The sequence below is a fragment of the Palaemon carinicauda genome, chromosome 2, assembly GCF_036898095.1.
Source record: "Palaemon carinicauda isolate YSFRI2023 chromosome 2, ASM3689809v2, whole genome shotgun sequence".
In the NCBI taxonomy this organism is placed as follows: domain Eukaryota; kingdom Metazoa; phylum Arthropoda; class Malacostraca; order Decapoda; family Palaemonidae; genus Palaemon; species Palaemon carinicauda.
Window position 1 is genome coordinate 41,843,071 of NC_090726.1, and position 22,896 is coordinate 41,865,966.

The 22,896-nt window shown below is 47.2% G+C and overlaps 1 protein-coding gene across 1 annotated transcript in view; it reads left to right on the top strand.

Annotated features, from left to right (window-relative positions):
• Positions 1 to 22,896, top strand: part of LOC137624136 (transmembrane and ubiquitin-like domain-containing protein 1) — a 52,627-nt gene continuing 29,731 nt past the window's right edge. The window contains exons 1-3 of the mRNA XM_068354712.1: positions 1 to 86; positions 2,952 to 3,877; positions 18,343 to 18,565. Coding sequence (XP_068210813.1) covers positions 3,003 to 3,877; positions 18,343 to 18,565 — 1,098 coding nt within the window. The 5' untranslated portion in view covers positions 1 to 86; positions 2,952 to 3,002. The remainder of the gene's footprint in view (positions 87 to 2,951; positions 3,878 to 18,342; positions 18,566 to 22,896) is intronic.

Consider the following 22,896-nt stretch of genomic DNA (forward strand, 5'->3'; position numbering starts at 1 on the left):
AAAGAAGAAGACAACCAAGTGCCAGCCAGCCAACTCTTGTCAATTGTTATCATCATATCAGACGAAAATTTCAGTTGATCATGCAGGTAAATGAATATATTTTATATAATTTATAATTATGATTAATAAAACTGCGGGAAAATGCACCAGAGAGAGTAATTTGAAGTGATTTGTGAAGGTTATATGCTATTATTAACCCTAACACAACAACCCTTTTTTTTTTATCTCAAGGTCTGCCGTCATTATTTTCGTATTTAGGCCTTTTTTATTTAGCTTAGGCCTAAATATTCTTGTCTAGGTAAGTATATATCAAGGAAAAAAATGGCATTTTGATGTTTAATAAGGGAAAGTAGCCCAGTGAGGAAAGAAACGAGGAAAAATGAAATATCTTAAGAGTAACATTAAGATAAATATCTCCTATATAAACTATAAAAACAAAAAAAACAAGATAGAATTGTGCTCGTGTACCCTCAAGCAAGAGAACTCTAACCCAAAACAGTGATAGAGCATGTTACAGAGGCTATTGCGCCACCCGAGAATAGAGAACAATGGTTTGATTTTGGAGTGTCCTTCTCCTAGAAGAGCTGCTTACCATAGCTAAAGAGTCTCTTCTACCCTTACCAAGAGGGAAAGTAGGATCCTTTGTATATCGGCGGCCAGTTCCTCGCGTATTGATTAAAAATGGACATCAACTAACCTAAACTTTCCCCCCTAACCTAACCTACATGCCGTTTCTTTACCTACTTACCTAACGGGAGGCTAACGCCTCCCTGCGACCTCCCCCCTGCGACCTCCCCCCTTACGCTGCTGTATTCCAAGTTACTCGTAATAATACACACAGGTGGCCGCTATCGTACATACACCCCGAAGATTTATTTGTTAATCTTAGTGTTGTCAGGTGTATGAGCCCCTAGGAAAATGTGTAAGGAATAAGCCAGACTATTCGTTGTATGTGTAGGCAAAGGAAAAATGAGCTGTAACCAGAGAGAAAGATCCAATGTAGTACTGTCCGGCCAGTCAAAGGATCCAATAACTCAATAGCGGTAGTATCTCAAAGAATAAGAATCGGTAAATATTTACTAAAGCGCAATAGAAATAGGGTTCAAGGTGTATGTATGATAGCGGCCACCTGTACGTATTATGTCTAACTTAGAAAATATGGCAGTATAAGGGGGTTGTTAGGGGCCGTTAGGCGCCCCCCCCCCCCCCCCCCCCCCACGTTAGGTAGGTAGGTAAGGACATGGCTTGTAGGCTAGGTTAGGGGGGAAAGTTTAGGTTAGTTGATGTCCCTTTTTAATGAACGCTTGAGGAACTGGCCGCCGATATACAAAGGCTCCTAGGATTCTAAGGTGAATTTATAGCTACTTCGAACTGTTCTGATACCCAAAATTGGGGAAACTCATATTTTTACCATTTTAGAAGTTTTAGAATTAATATTTTTAAAATTTTAGAAGTTATAAAATTCATGATTTCAACATTTTAGATGTTTTAAAAATCGGAGCTTTTGTATATCAGCAGCCAGTTCCTCTCTTGTGGACATCAATTACCCTAAACTTTACCCCCTAACCTAACCTACAAGCCGTGTCCTTTCCGACTTACCTAACGGGGGGCTAACACCCCCCTGCGACCCTCCTTACACTGCCGTAATCAAACATACACCCCTAAAATTCTATAAGTTTATGAATAAAAAATCACATTTTAAAAGTGAAACAAACTTAAGAACACCGCCTAACCTAACCTAGGAGCTGTATCCTTAACTACTGCTTGCATAGAAAATGGGAATTCCTTCCCATTGATTGATTGATTGATTTGAGGCTTTCTAGCATCCTGACATCTAAGGTCCCATTTTCTAGAGAGCCCTTCATAATGGTGTCCATCGCCATCCATATTTAATTAAGCCTGTAACGTATTGACACTCCCTTTATCAAATTTAATAATTCATTGCTCGCAATTCAGCATTTTCTCCTTGCCTGTCTATTTTGGTAAGTGATATATACTTCGTTACTCACGTCTGCCGCGTGGGTGAGTATACTGGCGTTGTTACAGTTACCACGATCAAACGCTTATTCCAATTAACCTTTGCTGTACTATGCCTTGCTTCTCTTGCAAGTTAACTTTATCTCCATGCTCCTCAGATTTGGCAAGTGGCACGTGCTTTGTTTCACATGTCGGCTTTGTGGGTGAATAATTTAGAGTCATTTCACTTTTCTACTTAATGCTCCCGTCGTAGTTCACGTCATTAGTAATGTAACAATACGTTATCTCCTACAGTCCATTTCTTTTAGCGAGGTAGATTTGCACCGACTCATAACGGTGGCCTTTTAGCTTGGAAAAGTTTCCTGATCGCTGATTGGTTGGACAAGATAATTCTACCCAATCAGCGATCAGGAAACTTTTCCGAGCTAAAAGGGCACCGTTGCGAGTCGGTGCAAATATGCCTCGCTAAAAGAAATGGACTATAGCTCCTGTGTTTTGGCAAGCGTTATTTATGACTTCAGTTGAACAAATAATTTTATAAAAACACTAAAACAAATATATTGCTCTATTTTTATTTTTCAAAATCACTGAAGCCGAAATCTTCTCTTTGCATCATCTGCTTCTTTTGGTAGGACGTCTGCTCCTTTTGCGACACTTTTTACATAGGCTTAATCAGTCACCAAGTCTTTTTTTATATAAAAAATAAATAAATTTCTTTTAAAAGAAATGATTATGAGTAAGAAATATGATGATATCGTCATGTAAGGAAAGCTATAGAAAAAGGTTGCCACACTAAAACCAAACCTATATCATTGAAATGTAAAGTTCATATTTGAAAGGTGTTTGTTATGAAAGTTCCATTCTGTATTGTGTAGTATATTCTTTGTTAGAGATACTTTGCTATGTTAAACATTACTCTGAACTAATGTAAGTCATTTTCACAATAATATTCAACATTACTTTCTTCTTTCCAGAAACACCCAGGAAAGTGAAGGATCTGTGCAATTTTGGCAGATTTTGATACAATGCTCAATTTTGCTGGTTTTCAAGATGCCTTGAGCGTAGCACTAGTAATTATAATTGTATCATTTGTCATTGCTGTGGCATGGTTGTCAACAAATGTGAGAGAACAACCGCTTATTGCAACAGCTGTAGTGGTGTTTCAAAGTGGTGTAAACACTGAAGGGGACCAAAACTCATCTGTTACAGGGGCAAATCGGCTAGACAACCAAAGTGGTGGGAATGGTGAAGGGGAGGGAGAATCTGCGGGACCCGTCCCATTAGTCAAAGAAAATGAAAGCGCTGTTTTGGAAGTGAGACCAGAAACGGGCAAAGTATGTACAGAATGCAAAAGCGGTGATGTGGTGGATGAAGATTCGAAGCTCTCCAATCGCGCTGGTGAAATGGTGCCGTCGGAAGAAAGCGAGAAAGGGGCCGAGGCCCTACGTGTAGATAAGGGCTTAGAGGAACCGCGTGATCGCGATTCCCCTACAAATGAAAGTAGCCACTCAAGAGGCTCAGGAGATGTGAAAAGTCCGTCCTGTACAACTTCGTCAACGTCAGAGAAGCCGCACGACGATCCATCCCAAGAAATGGAAATTAGAAACCGTAGGCTTAAGCATTTTGTGACAATGGGTGGAAGTCATGTACCTGATACTCATCATGAAACTTGTGCCTCGCAGGGCGATGTCGGGGGGACACCCTCTCCAGGGAAAGATAATGAAAAGGTTTCAAAGGACTCTGATACTTTTGTAAGAGATGCAGAATCAAGTTCATTGCCATCGGATAATGGCGGAGGTGAAAGACCGCCAGGAAGTATTAGAATTCGGTTGAAATTTTTAGATGAAACTCAGAAGTTTGTTTTTGCTCAGCTCACAGAACAAGTTGGAAGTTTTAAAAGGTATGTATGTTACTTTTTTGGTACAGTACAGTTGTTTTATTGAGATTATACAGGAATACTTAATGTAGGTTATACAAGTTTTAAGTCATTTTTTTATTACCTGTGATATCATTTATGGTTGATACAAATATTGCAGGCTGCTTGATCCATTTTATGTGCTGTACTGTCCCTTTCCAGCCAGCCTTTTCTTATGATAATCTTATTGCTGAATTCTATTTGTTAGATGATAGAACTGGGAAACTGTGTTATTCTGAGTAATACTGTCCCCCATTCATGCCAATGTGATATTCAGCCACGAAATCATAGAAGTATCATTGAAACAAACTTGAATTTAAGAATAGAATTAATGCTTAATGAAGTTCATAGCTGTTACCACCCTCTGCCCCACTCACAATAGCTGTGGCTTCTCTTGAAAATACCATACATGTCACCCAGAATATTGAGATGCTATGATTGTGGCAATTAGGGGGAAAGATATTTGTTGACATCGGTGCTCTGTTCCATTGTTTGCAGTAGCTCTCCATGCCACTGCGTTTTTCTAGTGCGGCCAAAGGGAAGTACTGTACATAAAATTTCTAAAAATTTTATCGTGATATAGTTTTCATTGCAAAGAATGAACAGCAATGAACCTCATTTTACCCTTTTACCCCCAAAGGACGTACTGGTACATTTCACAAAACTTATCCCTTTACCCCCATTGACGTACCGGTACGTCCTTGCAAAAAACTGCTTTGTTCCGTAACCGAAATACAAACCACGCTATTTACAGAGGGTTTACCTTTTAGCGCAGCTGAAATGACGAGCCAATAGTTTTAACGAGGGTTAATTACCCCCGCGCTAGTTAGCGGGAGGGTGGGGAAGGGTAGCTTGCTACCCCTCCCCCCTCCACACACCGGTGACTTGCTTCACTTCACTTTTGGTTCGGCGGTGATCAGACGTGTCTGCTCATCGCCCTCGTGACAGCCTTTAATTTTCTGCTTTTTCTTTTCAGCGTGTGTGTTGGTTGGAAGTTGACCTTCAGTTATTTCTTTACAATGCGTACATGCCCTGGAGTTGCCGGTTGTCCTTGTGGGACTTTCATGTCGGACGTAAATACGGATCCACACACCCTCTGCCCTCAATGTCGGGGCCGACGGTGTGACCAGGAGAACATGTGCCGTGAGTGCAGGGAGTGGTCTGCCTCCCAGTGGGAGAGGTTTGGCCGTCAGCGTAAGAAGAAGTCCAAGAGAGACCGTTCTCCTCCGGGGTTAGCCTTGAAGGAGGAAGGTTCTCGGGACTCTTCTTCCGCCGCCCAAACCTCCTCCGAAGCTCCCCCTCGTCCGCCTCCTAAGGAGAGTCGGCCGAGTGGGAGCGCAGGCCCTTGTTCTGTTTCCCGACCTTCGGTGGGGGGAGAGGGCGCCGCCTCCCATAGCGAGGCGGTTCCCCCTCCTCCTCCGGGGGAGGTTATTGATAATGCCTTATCCAGTGATGATCTTTTACAGATTTGGTCGTCCCTGGGGCTTAAGGGCTTGCCCTCCAGGGTCGCTCTTATTGACCTTGTCTCATTGGGGGCCGCTGTTAAGCAGTCGCCGGCGGTAGCAGAGGTAGACCCTCTGTCTATTGTCGACGTCGTGGTGACAGAGGCCTCCGACGTGGCTGGGCCTTCCGCCGCAGGTGCTGTTGCGGGTGATGGTGCTAAAGGCTCTCCTCCTCCTTCCGTACATCCTTCGAAGGGGGAAGTGAGTCCTTCGGTCTCGGCTGCTGCTCAGCTTCCTTCTGAGGGAAGTGCTTTAATGGAGACTCCCCTTCGGAGGACCGATGGTCCCGACGATCTTCCCCGAGGCCGCCTCCGCCGTAAGGCTCACCGTCCGCTACGCCACAAGGGCCTCCCTTCCCCTTACAGGGGGACTAAGAGGCGCCTTTTTGGGTCTTCATCCTCCGGGGGGGACTCTCCTCGTCAGCCTCAACCTACAGCTCCGCCCTCCTTGAACCTCTCTGCAGACCGCTCACCATCTCCTGCCAGATCTTCGCCTTCTGGAGAACTCGTCACCCGACGGGCAACGGTCCCTTTGGGGCTAAGGGATCCTTCCCTTACGCGAGCAGTGCTAGCGCACAAGCGCTCTCCTGCTCGCCAGCGCTCTCCTGCTCGCCAGCGCTCTCCTGCTCGCCAGCGCTCTCCTGATCTTCAGCGCTCTCCTGCTCGCCAAGACTCTCCTGCTCGCCGACGCTCACCTGCTCGTCGGCTCTCTTCCGAGCGTCAGCGCTCATTTGAGGACCATCGCCCTGCGGTCTCTGACCACCCTTTAGTTCCTGCTGAACTCCCTGCTCACCATCTGCCTGGTCCTGTGGCTACGCAACATCGTGCTGCGCGTGTGTCAAAAACACATGTTCGCCAATGCGCCAGCGATCTCCCAGTTCCTGCTCGTGAACGCGCCGCGCCACCTGTCCTTTCACATGACACGCCAGCAATTACTTCCTTGCCAGCGTTCACCTGCTTGCCAGCGCGCACAGGCGATCTTAGTATCGCCTATTCAGCAGCGACAGCTAGCGCGCCAACGTTCTCCAACGCTCCTGAAGGAACATGGTTCGCCAGCTTCTAGCTCGCCATCGCGCGATCGCCCGCCTGCGCATGGTGCTCGCCATCGCTCGCCATTGCACGATCGCCCTCCTGCGCATGCTGCTCGCCATCGCTCGCCCCTGCACGATCGCCCTCCTGCGGATGCTGATCACCATCGCACCCCATCACGCGATCGGCCACCTGCGCATGCTACTCGCCATCGCTCGCCCCTGCACGATCGCCCTCCTGCGCATGCTGCTCGCCATCGCTCGCCCCTGCACGATCGCCCTCCTGCGCATGCTGCTCGCCATCGCTCGCCCCTGCACGATCGCCCTCCTGAGGATGCTGATCACCATCGCACCCCATCACGCGATCATTCACCTGCGCATGCTGCTCGCCATCGCTTACCATGACGCGGTCATTCACCTGCGCATGCTGCTCACCATCGCACGCCAGTGCGTCGACATGCCACATCGCGCCATCGCCAACTTGAGCGACTGCACTCACCAGCTCGTCATCGATCGCCTGTGGATCTACATTGCCAGCGATCTTCCTCACCTACGCGGCAGCGCGTTCCCTCACCGTCGCGCCAACGCTTGCGTTCGTCGCCTCGGACACGCGTTCATTTACCTGCCCACCCTCGCGCCCACTCACCTGCGCGACCGCTCGCCTGCGCGCCTGCTCGCCCGCGCGACCAATCGCCTGCGCGACCGCTCGCCTGTGCGCCCGCGCGATCATCCACCTGCGCGATCGCTCGCCCGCGCTCCCGCGCGACCATTCGCCCTCGCGCGACCATCGTTCGCGGCGAATTCCGCAGCGGGTGGTAGCAGCAGGAACGCGTGCTCCTAGACGGCACTCAGGATCACCTCCATCCAAACACAGGTTGGTAGAGGACGAGGAGAGGTTAGTACAGCCTTCTTCCCCACCTTCTTTGCAGGCAGGTACCGTCGTGTCCACTCCAAAGGATCGCCCGATCCCTTTCCCTTTAGCGAGGGTTTCGGACTCTGTGTCCTTGGAGCAGCAGACTTGGTTTGGTCCCTTGGCACGGGCATTAGTGAGGGTTATGAAACCAGCACTCGCCGGCCAGGGTAACAAACCATCGGCTGTCTCTCCTACGCTGAAGAGAAAGAGAGGAGTGGACTTCGTGGTGACTTCCCCCAGGGCGAAGTTGGTTCCCAAGAGGTCGGTCTCGAAGGTCCCTTCTCCTGCACGAGTACTCTCTCCTTCTCCCGTGGACTAGGCCTTTCCGTCCTCAGGTGAGTCCAGTGGGGCGGTAGTCTTCCCCTCGGCACCAGGGGGGGAGACTTCGCTTCTGGCAGGAGAATCGTCTCGTGAGGAAGGGGCCCCTCGAACCTCGTTGTTGGGATCCTGTATCCCTCCCAGGAGGGAATCCAAGGATTCCAAGACCGTCCCTAAATCCTCTGCAAGGATTCGTCAGGAACCCACGACTACCGAGGGGAATGTCCACGTATCACCCCAGGAAGAGATTCCTGGGGCAGGAGACTTAGCTGCCAGCCCGTAGGGAGGAGAACAGCAAGAATCCGAACATGCCTTCTGGCAGGTCCTAAGCCTGATAAGGCAACTTAACAGGCTTACGGATCCAGTCATCGCCCCCCGTGAAGGCAAAGACACGATTCTGGATGAAGTGTTTGACGTTCGGAAGGCCCCTAAGACCAGTGCAGCTCTGCCCTGGGCTCGGGGGCTGAAGAGTGCCAGGGCTAGGGCCAACGCTCAGCTCGCACTTCTTGCCTCCTCCAGTCGTTCCACTGCCGGGAACAAGCTCATCCCTCCTCCTCGCCTCCATCAGAGGAGGTATTTCGAGATCCTGGGTGAGCACAACCTCGCTCTTCCTCTCCATCACTCTGTGGAGGAGCTGGCGAAGGGAGTTCCCCTTGAGAAACTCTCTGCCCGGCAGGTGTCGTTCTCGGCGGCAGAGATCCTTAGCCACGAGAAGGTCGCTAAGTGTGCCATGCAGGCCACTTCGTGGCTGGACTTCTGGCTAGGATCTCTGGGCATCTTATTGCGATCGGAGGACTTGTCCAAGGAGACCAATAGGAAGGCCCTAGAGACCTTCTTGCTCTCGGGCACCCGCTCCATCGAGTTTTTGGCGCACCAGGTTACCACCCTGTGGGCCAACTCGGTGTTGAAGCGTCGCGATGCTGTGTCCGAGAGATTCCATCCGAAGGTCCCCGCCGTAGATGTGTGTAGGCTCCGACATGCTTCCCTTCTGGGGGAGAGCCTGTTTGAGCCTCAAGACATGGAACGAACGGCTGAGAGGTGGAGGAAATCCAGCTCGGACTCCCTCCTGCACAGGGCCCTTACAACTCGGCCCTATAAGCCTCCAGCCCCGCCACAACAGCAGCAACAGCCTCGTAAGGCTCCCAAACAGGCACCGGCAGCTAAGAAAGTGGTGTCTATGCCCCAGCCCTTTCCAGCCAAGTTCAAAAGGGGCGGTAAGTCCTCCAGGGGAGGCAAGACTCCTAGGGGTGGCGGTCGCGGCCGCAAGCCCTAGGGGTGGCAGTCCCCTTGCATGTCCTCCTGTGGGGGGATGCCTTCAGCGTTGCGTCCTCAGGTGGCTGCAACACGGGGCCGATGCTTGGACGGTCTCTGTGATCAGCCAAGGTTATCGCGTCCCGTTCACGACATCTCAACCTCCCCTGACAGCGAATCCAGTGTCGTTGAGCTCCTATGCCACGGGATCGGCAAAGGGGCTGGCCCTTCAGGCCGAAGGCGAGACCATGCTCGAGAAGGGTGCTCTCCAGGAGGTCGTGGACGGCTCCCCAGGCTTCTTCAGTCGACTCTTTCTTGTAAAGAAGGCTACTGGAGGCTGGAGACCCGTCATCGATCTCTCACCTCTGAACAGGTTTGTCAAACAAACCCGGTTCAGCATGGAGACAGCAGACACGGTCAGACTTGCGGTGAGACCACAAGACTTCATGTGTACACTGGATCTAAAGGACGCGTACTTCCAGATCCCAATCCATCCGTCTTCCAGGAAGTACCTGAGATTCTGCCTAGACAACAAGATCTACCAGTTCAAGGTGCTGTGTTTCGGTCTCTCCACAGCTCCTCAGGTGTTCACCAGAGTGTTCACCCTGATTTCATCTTGGGCGCACAGGAATGGCATTTGTCTCCTTCGTTACCTGGACGATTGGCTGATCCTAGCAGACTCGGAGTCGACCCTTCTTCGGCACCGAGACGGGCTTCTGGATCTTTGTCAGGATCTGGGGATCGTGGTAAACCTCGAGAAGTCCTCTCTGCAGCCGTCCCAACGACTGGTTTATCTAGGCATGCTAATAGACACCAATCTCCACAAAGCCTTTCCTTCAGACGACCGGATAGCAAGGCTGAGGAGGGTGGCGGAACCTTTCCTCAGGCGAAAAGAACTCCCCGCCCAATCGTGGTTGCGTCTCTTAGGCCACCTATCCTCCCTGGCCCGTCTGGTTCCAAACAGCCGCCTCAGGATGAGATCCCTTCAATGGCGGCTCAAGTCCCGGTGGAATCAAGGATCCGATTCCCCGGACATTCTGATCCCAATGGGGTCTCTGGAACAGACGGACTTGCGGTGGTGGCTGGCCGACGAGAACCTGCGGAAGGGAGTGAGTCTTCTCGTCCTCCCCCCGGAATTGACTCTGTTTTCGGACGTGTCAAAAGAAGTCTGGGGGGCGCAAGTTCTGAACCAGAGGGCCTCAGGCCTTTGGTCAAAATCAGAAAAGTGCCTACACATCAACCTGCTAGAATTGAAGGCCGTCTTTCTGGCTCTTCAGCAGTTCCAACGGTCCCTGGCGGGTCACTCCGTGGTGGTGATGAGCGACAACACCACGGTAGTGGCTTATATCAACAAGCAGGGAGGCACTTTTTCGCAACAGCTATCCCATCTTGCAGTAGAGACTCTGAGGTGGACCGAAACCCACTCGATAACACTATCAGCTCGGTTCATTCCTGGCAAGAGGAATGTGATCGCCGACAGTCTGAGCAGGGCTTCGCAGATAGTGAGTACCGAGTGGTCTTTGGATCCTCAGATAGCCAACAAAGTCCTGACTTTGTGGGGTTCCCCGACTGTGGACTTGTTCGCGACAGCCTTGAACTTCAAGCTGCCCCTGTACTGCTCACCAGTCCCGGACCCCAAGGCACTCTGGCAAGATGCTTTCCAGCAACGGTGGGACAACATCGGCGTGTACGCCTTCCCACCGTTCTGTCTGATGAGAAGGGTGCTCAACAGGACCAGACTATCGGTCAACTGTTCCATGACTCTAGTAGCTCCGCTATGGCATCACGCGGAATGGTTTCCGGACCTTCTGCAACTCCTGACGGAACTCCCAAGGGAGCTTCCTCCACGACACGAGCTTCTCAGACAACCCCACTCCGGCGTCCCTCACAGGGCCGTGGCCTCGCTTCGGCTTCACGCCTGGAGACTATCCAGCGTCTCCTCGCGGAGAGAGGCTTTTCGCAACAAGTTGCGGAGAGAATGTCTCGGCACTTGCGAAGGTCCTCTGAGGGAGTCTACCAAGCAAAGTGGAGAGTCTTTTGTGGTTGGTGTCGTGGAAGGGGTATCTCTCCACTCGATGCCACTATTCCAGCAATAGCGGACTTCCTCGTGTATCTGCGAGAAGAAATGCGCCTTTCTGTCTCGGCAGTGAAAGGCTATCGCTAAGCCTTAAGCTTGGCCTTCAGATTGAAGGGCGTGGATATTTCTTCATCGCTAGAACTCTCTTTACTCATACGTAGCTATGAGCTTACCTGCCCCCAGTCGGAAGTGAGACCCCCTCCTTGGAACGTGGTTCGAGTCCTCAGGTCTCTTAAGAGACCTCCCTTCGAGCCATTACGCCAGGCCTCCGATCGCCACCTGTCTTTGAAGACGGCTTTCCTACTCGCCTTGGCTTCGGCCAAGCGAGTTAGTGAACTTCATGGTCTCTCGTACGACATCGCCCATTCAAGGGGATGGGGGGAGGTACCGTTCAGGTTCGTCCCTGAGTTTGTGGCCAAGACTCAGAATCCTGGAGTGCCGGATCCTCGGTTTGACTCTTTCAGGATCGCGAGTCTCCGTTCTGTAACAAACGACCCAGACCAGCTGCTACTATGTCCAGTGAGGTGTCTGAGGCACTACTTGAAGAGAACGGCTGCAGTCCGTCCTCATGTGCAAGCTTTGTTTGTGAGCACAGGCAGGACAAAGAGGAGGGTCACCAGGAACACCATCTCAGCTTGGATTCGAAGGGTTATCTACCATGCCCTGAATCCTGACCCTCCTCCGTCACGTCGCCCTCGGGCCCACGATGTCAGGGGTATTGCTACATCCCTGGCTTTCAAGAGAAACTTCTCTGTGACACAGGTACTTCAAGCTGGTGTCTGGAAGCGTCAAACGACCTTCACAGCCCACTACCTGCAAGACGTGACCCACAGGAGCCTCGATATGTTTTCTATCGGCCCTGTGGTGGCTGCACAACAGCTGGTCTAACCTCAGGCTCCTTTTTGGACAAGTAGCAGTAGGTTGAGGGCGTTGTTACCCGGTCTTAGTCTGCGTGAATGAAAGAGTATGTCTGACCCTTACTTCTTTCTTCATTCTCCCCTCTCTTGGGGAAGCAGCATCCTGGTCCTCGCATAGCTGACCTCGACCTCTGCAGGTAACCCATGCTTCTTTGTGCTCCTAGTATTAAGCTTAATACTGTTGCGTCTCCCATACCCTGACGAGGTGGTATGGGGAACGTCCTATCCTAGAATTCCTATCTGAAGGTCTCAAGGTCAACTTCATAGGACGAGTCACACTCTCCTCCTCACACTGCTTATGTAGGCCACTCGTTCCTAGCGATGCTAGGAACTTGTGAGGTACAGGGGCTCCCTCTCTCTAGTGCTGCTCACTGAGGGATCGAGCCCCCGGGCAAGCCGAGTCAGTAAGGCTAGGGACTTTCCATCCTTCCTAAGGGGTAAGTCACCCTTTGTAAATAGCGTGGTTTGTATTTCGGTTACGGAACAAATGACAAATTTGAAGATAATTTGTATTTTTCCTAACCATACAAACCTTAGCTATTTACACATATGTGCCCGCCATCCCTGACCCCCAAGTCAAGTCCTACCTCTAAGTGAAGTGAAGCAAGCCACCGGTGTGTGGAGGGGGGAGGGGTAGCAAGCTACCCTGCCCCACCCCCCGCTAACTAGCGCGGGGGTAATTAACCCTAGTTAAAAACTATTGGCTCGTCATTTCAGCTGCGCTAAAAGTAAACCCTTTGTAAATAGCTAAGGTTTCTATGGTTAGGAAAAATACAAATTATCTTCGAATTTGTCATATTTGCATTTTTTTTTGCATATTTTTGATAACTTTATGAGAAACTTCAGGCATTTTCCAAAATAATGAGACCAACCTGACCTCTCTATGATGAAAATTAAGGCTGTCAGCGCAATCTAAAAAAATAAAATATTGCAAAACGTGCTTGAAAAAGAAAACCGCCTCGGGGTTAAGGGTTGGAAAGTTCCAAATAGCATTAGGGGTAAAGGGGTTAAGCTCTTGTGAGTCGAAAAGTATATACTAGTGAAGGTGCTGAGATGATCGGCAAGAAGGGATATGGCAGCCTTGAATTAACTGTTGCTCCGTATCTCTTAACAGTGCTTTTGGGCGATGGTATCTCTAGTTTCTTATCAGGGAATGCATCCTACTGGCTCACTGCTACTAAGGGTTGTAGTTAATTGCAGAGTTGTGTGAAGCAGCTTCGGTCTAATGTTTCCATCTATTATGTCAGAGTCATATTCACCTTGCTTCCTGCATCCGGTATCTGTCAATGATGTCGTAGTAAGTGTATCTTTTGAGATTAGGTATGTAAAGATGTTAAAAATGCCATATGTCTCTCCCCAAGGCTTAACCAGACAAGATAAATGTATCCTCAAGCTGACTTTAGTACATTTTTTTACATAGTCACTGCCAACATTATATCTATGATCTAGAACTCATTGAATTTCATGCCTGATGCAGCACTGTACTGTAAGTTCAATTAGAAATACGTAACTCCGGAGCTTTCCCCCTTTATATTCTTCTTACAATACACAGTTCATTTCCGCAAAGTCAACTTCTTTTTTTATTTCAGTACCAAACTTCACTTTAATAAAGGGGAGTTTGTGACCTCCTTTGACGATAGAATCCTCTTCCCATTTTTTTTTTTTTTTTTCTTGAACCCAACTACCTTTCTTGCGTCACTTATTCCGATTCCAGTGGGCTCGTCCTGGATAATGAGTCTGCTATCACATTCTGGACTCCTGCTAGGTGAGTTGCTGACAGGAACCAGTCTTTGTCGGCTGCCAAGGTGAAGATAGTGACCAGGATCTGATTCAGGTTGGGTGATTTGGACCCCCCCCCTGTTGAGGCAGTGGACTACGGCCGTGCTGTCTGAGACGACTATGATGTGGGTCGACCTCGGAGGGGAGATTCTCTTCAGGGTCAAGAACACCGCCATGGCTTCGAGAACATTGATATGGAACTGTCTCATGGTGGGTGATCAAGAGCCCTGAAACATCTGATGTTGGGAGTAACCTCCCCATCCACTCAGAGACGCGTCGGTATGAATTGTCACTTGTGGAGAGGGGAACTGTAGAGGAACCGACTTGGAGAGGTTCCTCCGATCGGACCATGGTTGTAGTCTCATTTTCAAGACAGAGGGGATCTTCGAGATCTTGTCTCTTAAAGGTATTGTCGCTCTCTTTCTCCAAACTCGATTGATGTCTTTGAGTTTGGCTTTTAATAGGAGATCGGTCAGTGAGGCAAACTGGAGAAGGCCGAGGATTCGTTCTAAAGCTCTTCTGGACACCTGTTTGTGTTTGAGAAAGTTCCTGACCTTGGAAGCTATCTCCCTTACCTTCTTGGGAGGAAGGGAGAGCTTGTGCTTTGAGAGGTCCCAACGGATGCCTAACCATTTGAAGTGCCTTGATGGTTGTAGGCGGGACTTCCGGAGGTTGACTTGGAAGCCCAGTTTGGCGAGAAAATGGAGTACCTTCGACGTAGCTCTGTTGCATTCCTGGTGCGACTGGGCCCAAATGAGCCAATCGTCCAGATAGGCGACGATTTGTATCCCTTGGTGTCTGAGTTGCTCGAGCACCGTCTCCCCCAGTTTCGTGAATACCCTGGGGGCAATGCTGAGACCGAAGGGCATGACTTTGAATGCAAAGGCTCTCTTGCCGAGACGGAAGCCTAGGTAAGGAGAGAAGTTTCGAGCTACTGGGACATGATAATAGGCGTCGGTAAGATCGATAGAGGTGGTGACGGCCCCACGGGGAAGTAAGGTCCGTACCTGAGAGATAGTCAGCATACGGAACTTGTCGCAAATGATGTAAGAGTTGAGCTTCGACAAGTCCAGAACTACCCTCAACGCCGACGAGTCTTTCTTCGGGACTGTAAACAGGCGGCCTTGGAATTTCAGGGATCGAACCCGCTTGATTGCTCTCTTCTTGAGTAACTCCGCGGTGTACTCTTCCAGGATGGGAGTGGGTCTCTGGAAGAAGGTCACCGGTGGAGGAGGGGATCCCTGTGACCATTTCCAACCCAAGCCCCTTGATATTATGCTGTGAGCCCATGGACTAAAGGTCCAATGGTCCCGGAAGTGATAAAGTCTCCCTCCTACCGGCATCACATCATTGGGAGGGAGTGAACTTAGGGCCCCTCCCTCCACGGGAACCCCTTGCTCTAGCCCCGCCGCGTTGGCGGGACTGTCCTCTACCTCTGAAACTCCCCCTTTGGTATCCACGAAAGGACGATTGATAAAAAAGACCGAGAGCATCACAAAAAAATTCAACACTTAAGATTCCAAAAAGAAGGATGTTGTTCAGATGGCGCTCGCGTCGTGGCGTGGGTGGTGTGGCGCTGGGGGTTGGCTAGGGCCTTTGTATCGGCCCATCCCTTTGACGAAGGAATTAACTAAATGGAAGACAACCTGTGAATAGTGGATTTCACGCGCCTTTACTTTATACACGACACCCAAAAGGTGCTCGCGCGAGAGTTGTAACCTCAGCATTCCATGCTTTTATCTTTCTCTGGTATAATTGGAAGGTTTTATCAGAAAAGATATATAAGAAGGACTCTTTTCACCGGCCGCCACAGGTCTCTCCCCAGAAATAGATTTTTCCTTCGTCAAAATCCCTTTTTTATACTCTATGGTCTGATTTTTTTTTTATGTATTTGCATTTATGACCAGAGTTTTTTTTTTTTTTTTTTTTATGAATTTCAACGTGGCACGCTTACAAAAGAGCTACATTTTAAAGGGGTCTTCTTCTTTCCCGCCATTATCCCTACATTATGGGGTTGGTTGCCTGCCAGGACTTCTCCAGTGCCATCTATCAAAGGCATCCTCTTCCACCAAACCTCTGGTATATTATTATTATTACTAGCCAAGCTATAACCCTAAATTAGTTGGAAAAGCAAGATGCTATAAGCCCAAGGGCTCCAATAGGGAAAAATATTATTATTACTAGCCAAGCTACTACCCTAAATTAGTTGGAAAAGCAAGATGCTATAAGCCCAAGGGTTCCAATAGGGAAAAATAGCCCAGTGAGAAAAAGGAAATAAGGAAATAAATAAATGATGAGAACAAATCAACAATAAGTCATACTAAAAAGCAAGATGCTATAAGCCCAAGTGGCTCCAATAGGGATAAATAGGCCAGTGAGGAAAGGAAATAAGGAAATAAATAAATGATGAGAACAAATCAATAATAAATCATACTAAAAACAGTAGCAACGTCAAAACAGATACGTCATATATAAACTATAAAAAGACTTATGTCAGCCTGTTCAACATAAAAACATTTGCTGCAACTTTGAACTTTTGAAGTTCTACTGATTCAACTACCAGATTAGGAAGATACAGTGTATAAATACCATTACCATTGAAAGATATTGCTTTTAAGTACTTGTTCCGACACAAATACAAACAACCGTTCTTTACATAGGAGAAGATAATAGTGCAAGCTGGAACACGGTTGTAAAAACTTTTAGTGAGGTGTCAACAACCTTATCTGTTGTTACTACTGTATTTGGTAGTTGGAAAGCACGCCGCCAATCATTCACTACAACCCCACTTTGATTTCAGCCTTGGCTGAGAGTGGATATTCTCTTCCATGCACCAGGAACTGCTTGAAAACTTTAATAATGATATGTTGCTTTTTCTTTTGCAGGTGTGTGTGCCTTGAGGTTTGCATGACGTGCGGGAGAATGGCACGTTTATGTTGGCCATGGAGACGGATCCTCACTGACTTTGCCGTTTGCGCAGAGAGCCCTCTTGCACACAGGCGACGAGTGTCGGGAGTGGCCCTCCTACCAGTGGGAGCGGTATGGTATGAGGAGGAATGAGAAGTCTGAAAGGGATTCTTCACGTTCAGTGTCATCCTCGAAGTCAGAGAAATCCCTCTGCTCATTCAGCCTCCTTTCAATTGTATTTACCACATAGTTTGTCATCTGGTTATACCAAGTTTTATCTCCCCATGACAAGTGAAAGGGATTCGGGATAAGATCTCTCCTACCTCTCGTCCATATTCAGTCGTGCGAGATCACGAATAAATTTGGTATTGGTGTGCCTGCTTTATGAGAAGCTATATTACAAAGACTGCTTTGTTACTCATTAAGGTCACAACTTTATTTTCCTGACCCTTTGTCTATTCAAGATCTTCCAATCTTTGTAGAAGCCCCCTCTCTTTATTATTATTATTATTACTTGCTAAGCTACACCCCTTGTTGGAAAAGCAGGATGCTACAAGCTTAGGGGCTCCAACTGGGTAAATATCCCAGTGAGGAAAGGAAACAAGGAAAAGTAAAATATTTTAAGAAGAGTAACAACATTAAAATAAATATCTATATAAACTAATAAAACTTTAACAAAACAAGAGGAAGAGAAATAAGATAGAATGGTGTGCGTGAGTGTACCTTCAAGTAAGATAACTGTAACCTAAGACAGTGGAAGACCATAGTACAGAGGTTGTGGCACTACCCAAGACTGAAGAACAATGGTTTGATTTTGGAGTGTCCATCTCATAGAAGAGCTGCTTACCATAGCTAAAGAGTCTTTTCTACCCTTAACAAGAGGAATGTGGCCACTGAACAATTATAGTGCAGTAACCCCTTGGGTTAAGAAGAATTGTCTGGTAATCTCTGTGTTGTCAGGTGTATGAAGACAGGGGGAATATATAAAGAATATGCCAGACTATTCAGTGTGTGTGTGTGTGTGTAGGCAAAGGGATGGACAGAAATTTAAACCCATAACTTTCAAATTATAAACCCCTTTCAGACATATCTTAGTGAGGAAATAGATTCCTCCATGACTATCTGTCTCCTGACAGAAACAAAGCTTATCACCTGACTATTTTATCCGGTTGATAGTAGGTGGATTAAAGTTGACACACTTGCACCTCTTCAGGCCCGAGTGTACTCTCATCTCAGGATTTTAGAAACTTCCTCTTAAGGATTAGTCTCCTGTTAAAGGACGAGGGTTTGTGTTGGGGAAAATACAAATTAGTTTGAAAATTTTTTTGATTTTGAAGGAACAATGGGCTCATCTTTATGCAACTGTGACCAATCTGAATGTGGCTGAATGGTCTTACAGGCCCTAGCCCTTGGCTGTATGGCCAAGATACATAAATTCAAATTAGTCTTCGATGCAAAATATCACAAAAATTCCATTCCAGACGGCTTGAGGTTTTATATTTATCTATCTTACAAGAGAATGAGTCATTAGGAGCAGCCTGCTTAGCCCTAGTTACTATTGGAATCATAGCATTATCGGAGATGTCCTAATTAGAGGAACAATGCTGTTACGCTGCCACATATATTTAGATAGTAGGAAAATGCCATCTTGGTGTTAAGCTTTTGTAAAAGGCAAATTTACTTAACAAATTATGCATGCAAGAAATAAATGTTTGATCATTTACAATTTCGTTTTTATTGATTATGTACTCTGTTGCAGGCAACACTTTTCTATAGAAATGGATGCCAACCGTCGCATTCGACTCATATTTAATGGGCAGTTACTTAGCCAAGACACTTCAACTTTAGCTCAGTATGGATTGTTTGACAATTGTGTTGTTCATTGTCATGTATCCCAGCCTCAGCAAATGGGACAGAACAGTAGCCAGACGAGGAATGTGACTGTACACGAAGACGAAGACGCTTACGTCACCAATTTACTCGTAAGTTGTTATATTATTTTATGGTATTGTTGCACCGTAACTATGCAATTTATTTAACTGCTGTGAAATTGTGTTTGTTCCGTAACCGAAATACAAACCACGCTATTTACATTGGGTTTACCTTTTAGCGCAGCTGAAATGGCGAGCCATTAGAATTTAACGAGGGTGTATTACCCCCGCGCTAGTTAGCGGGGGGGTAGGGGAGTGGTAGCTAGCTACCCCTCCCCCCCTCACACACAGATGAATGCTCACTTTCACTTAGAAGTAGGACTTGTCTTGGGGGACAGGGCTGGCGGGCAAAAATGTGTAAATAGCTAAGGTTTGTATGGTTAGGAAAAATACAAATTATCTTCGAATTTGTCATTTTATGTTATGAAGTTTTATTCAAAATCTCAACCCCATTACAAAATCATTAATCACATAAGTGCCTATGCTCCTGCCCAGAACATTCCATTAGTCTGAATTTGTCAACCAGAAAAGGGCAGTCTTGCTAACTATGCTCCTTTTGGATCCTATGGTATGACCTTATCACTTCCCTCGCTTTACGTGAAGTTGGGGTTAGGTCACCATCTCTGTTTACTGTCTTCAAATGTTTGGCTGACTGATTATTGATTATATATAGGTATTATGAATAAGTTGATTAATGCAAGAGTTGATGGGAGAAGTACAAGAGGAAGGCCAAGGTTTGGGTGGATGGATGGAGTGAAGGAAGCTCTGGGTGATAGGAGGATAGATGTGAGAGAGGCAGGAGAGCGTGCTAGAAATAGGAATGAATGGCGAGCGATTGTGACGTAGTTCCGGTAGGCCCTGATGCTTCCTCTGGTGCCTTGGATGACCGCGGAGGTAGCAGCATTAGGGGATTCAGCATTATGAAGCTTCATCTGTGGTGGATAATGTGGGAGGGTGGGCTGTGCCACCCTAGCAGTACCAGCCGAACTCGGTTGAGTCCCTTGTCAGGCTGGGAGGAACATAGAGAGGAGACGTCCCCTTTTCTGTTTCATTTGTTTGATGTCGGCTACCCCCCAAAATTGGGGGAAGTGGCTTGGTATATGTAAGGGTGTATGTATGTATGTATGTATGTATGTATGAATAAGTATGTGTGGCAAGTTTTTTCTAGGATGGAAAATGTAGCTGGCATGGGAATTCTGTAAGATGGGGACATCTGATACAATTTCACATCCTTATTCACATGATATCAAGGAATTACCATTATTCTTTTGGGATGGAAGGTATCATCTACGTTAAATAGAGAACTGGCTAGTGATGTGATGGTAGCATAGAATTGAGACAGTCAGTCCTGTTATAAGAAGTTTATCTAATTTTTCTACTTTATATCAGTTGGTTGATATATCAATTGGTTGAAAGCTTTTGTTCAGCATATGTACAGGAATATGTCATCAGTGAGAAATTAGAACTACAGTAACCCACCACAATACAAAACTAGGTGCATTCCAAGAATGTGTTTGGAAGCTGGAAAATTTTCTAATTCAATGTCATTCAGGTTAAACATCTCACAACTCGTCCGCAACTCTCAACCTTCCACTGTTTTCCATCAGCTGATCTTGCTATCACCAGCTAATTAGGCTATGAATGTAACTAGAGATTCCTGCATTTAGATATTGATTAAATTACTCTATTTTCAATATTAATCTTACCCGATAATCATGTAGCTGTCAACTCTGTTGCCGACAGAAATCTACGGTCGGGATACGCCAGCGATCGCTATACAGGTGGGGGTGAACACCACAGCGCCATCTGTGGTCAGGTACTCCAGTACTTCTTGTCAACACCACCTCAATTTTTCCTCTGTCGTGCCTCCGGCTAGACCTACATGGATACGCTGTTGATTCTGGAGTTATTGCTCACGATTTGGTGATGTATTTGCTCTAGAGTTTAGCTTTCGCTATTCAGGAAGTTTTATCATTAGCTTAGCTAGCTTTTGGAATTAATTTGATTATTTATGGTGACGAAGAGAGTATGAACTCTCTTTCACTTTTAAATGGCCGACCCTTCCCTTAGACGGAAGTGTTGGTGTCGAAGAGAGTATAGACTCTCTTTCTTAATTTTGCTTAACAAAAGTTATAGATTTATTTTATATCTCTTCGCCTTTTATAGGCCTCTTCGATTAACTTCCTTTTATTATAAACTTATTAAAATTAATTTTTATATTTGTTTATATTCGACCTTTCCTAATAGTAGGCGGTCTTTTCTTGGAACCGAAGTTAATTTACATTGAGCCCGTCATTTCGTTTTTACCTGTTAACATATTATGCTATTTTAATGTTTTTGAAAGAATTTCTTTGATAGTCTCATACTGTTTTCAAAGTTGAACTAACGTTTTGTTTTGTGTCTGCAGTTGTTGACGTTCAGAACGTTCAACTTGCGCTCTATCGTTACGATAGAGAGAGAGCATTCACGGTGTCACGTTGCAGTAAGAGTAAACCGATTCTAGCGTTTTGTTCATTCTTTCTTAGCTTAAATGGTTTTAATTCTAATAAAGGAACTTTTTATTTGGGAAATCTTTCAGTTTTTTTCCTTTAACAATAATATGTTTTAACGATATATATAATTGGGCTCTTCTCTCAGGTTCTAAGTCAAGAGAGAGAGAGAGAGAGAGAGATAGAGACGGAGGGAGAGAGAGGAGGATAAACGTTTCGTTCAAGCGGGTAACGTTGTTATCGTTTTTGCTCTTCTCCCTAGTCTCTTTAGGGGAAGAAGGTAAACGTTTCTAGAGTTTTATTCTTGTTCTCAAGCTTTATGCGGTGAGAGATTTTAAACGTAGTTTATTTGATCTAGTGTTTAGTCTCTTTTCCAGCCACTGAATTATTTATCTTTCATTATGTTTTTCTGTTACATTGTAATACTGTTTTCGCAATTACTAACTTTTAATGAAGGATAGAATTGCGTGTTTCAGGTACAAACCACTTAAAGTTTCGAGTTCAGTGAAATAAGTGCAAACAGAAAATCAAAAGTGATAAAGTGATAAGCGCAAAGTGTTACAGTGTTGCGTTCGAGGGTTCGTCTGTTCGTGCCAGTTGTTCGCCTAGTCTGGGACCTCTTACAAGCTCCCAAGCCCAGGGGAGAAGTAATGTCGAAGGACTTATGGGTTCAGCAGGCCTTGATCGACGAACAGACGTTTCCCTCCGTGGTTTCGGGTGTATCTACACACGTTGCCGACGTGATCACCCCACCCACACAAAGACGAGAGAGCCCTTTTATTCCTCGTCTGCGGAAGAGGTTTCTCGCAGAAACCATGGACCAAATCTTGCAGCTTTTAAGTGCAAGTCGGTCCCTTCCGCGCAAGTCCAACTCCTAGGTGGTGCCATTAGCACTGGGTCAGTTCGGACTTGCTGCAGTACGACAACTGCACACCTCCCAGAGAGGCAAGGTGGTATCGCAACAGGCAGTAACTCTGTCTGTTGCCGCACCAGCTGTTTTAGACCCTCAGTCTCAACGGACAGTAGCTCCGTTTGTTGTTGTCTTTCTTAAACTCTAGTGGTCTATGCTGCAGACAATGCAGTCTCAGCTTGCGGTGTTGATGCAGGAGTTTCAGGCAGAGAAGGTTAGCACACCTCCTCCTGCGAGCGCTCCTCCACCTCTGCGCAGTCCATCCTGCCAGACGTATGATGTTGAGGTTCCTCAACCTGCCTCCATGCGTGAGCTGCCGTTTTGGGAGTTGCCAGATACCAGCGCTGTGCAGCAACCTCCACTTTCCTTGAGGCAGGAGCCTCTTGCTATGCGGCAACCTCCTCAACACTTGAGGCAGGAGCCTTATGCTTTGCATCCACCATCCTTGAGGCAGCAACCTCAACTCTTGCGGCAGCCACCTCAACTCTTGAGGCAAGAACCTCAACTCTTGAGGCGAGAACCTCAACTCTCGAGGCAAGCACCTCAACTCTTGAGGCAAGAACCTCAACTCTTGCGGCAACCACCTCAACTCTGGAGGCAAGAACCTCAACTCTTGAGGCAAGAGCCTCAACTCTTGAGGCAAGAACCTCAACTCTTGAGGCAAGAGCCTCAACTCTTGAGGCAAGAACCTCAACTCTTGAGGCAAGAACCTCAACTCTTGAGGCAAGAACCTCAACTCTTGAGGCAAGAACCTCAACTCTTGAGGCAAGAGCCTCAACTCTTGAGGCATACGCAACTCTTGAGGCAGGAACCTCATGCTATGAGGCAGCCGCCTCAACGCATGCAGCAACCGCATTCTTCACAGCATGAGCCTCTCTCTGCGCAGCTACCTCCTCAACCCTTGAGGCAGACGCAACTCTTGAGGCAGGAACCTCACAGGAGCCTCATGCTATGCGGCATCCTCCTCAAACCATGAGGCAGGA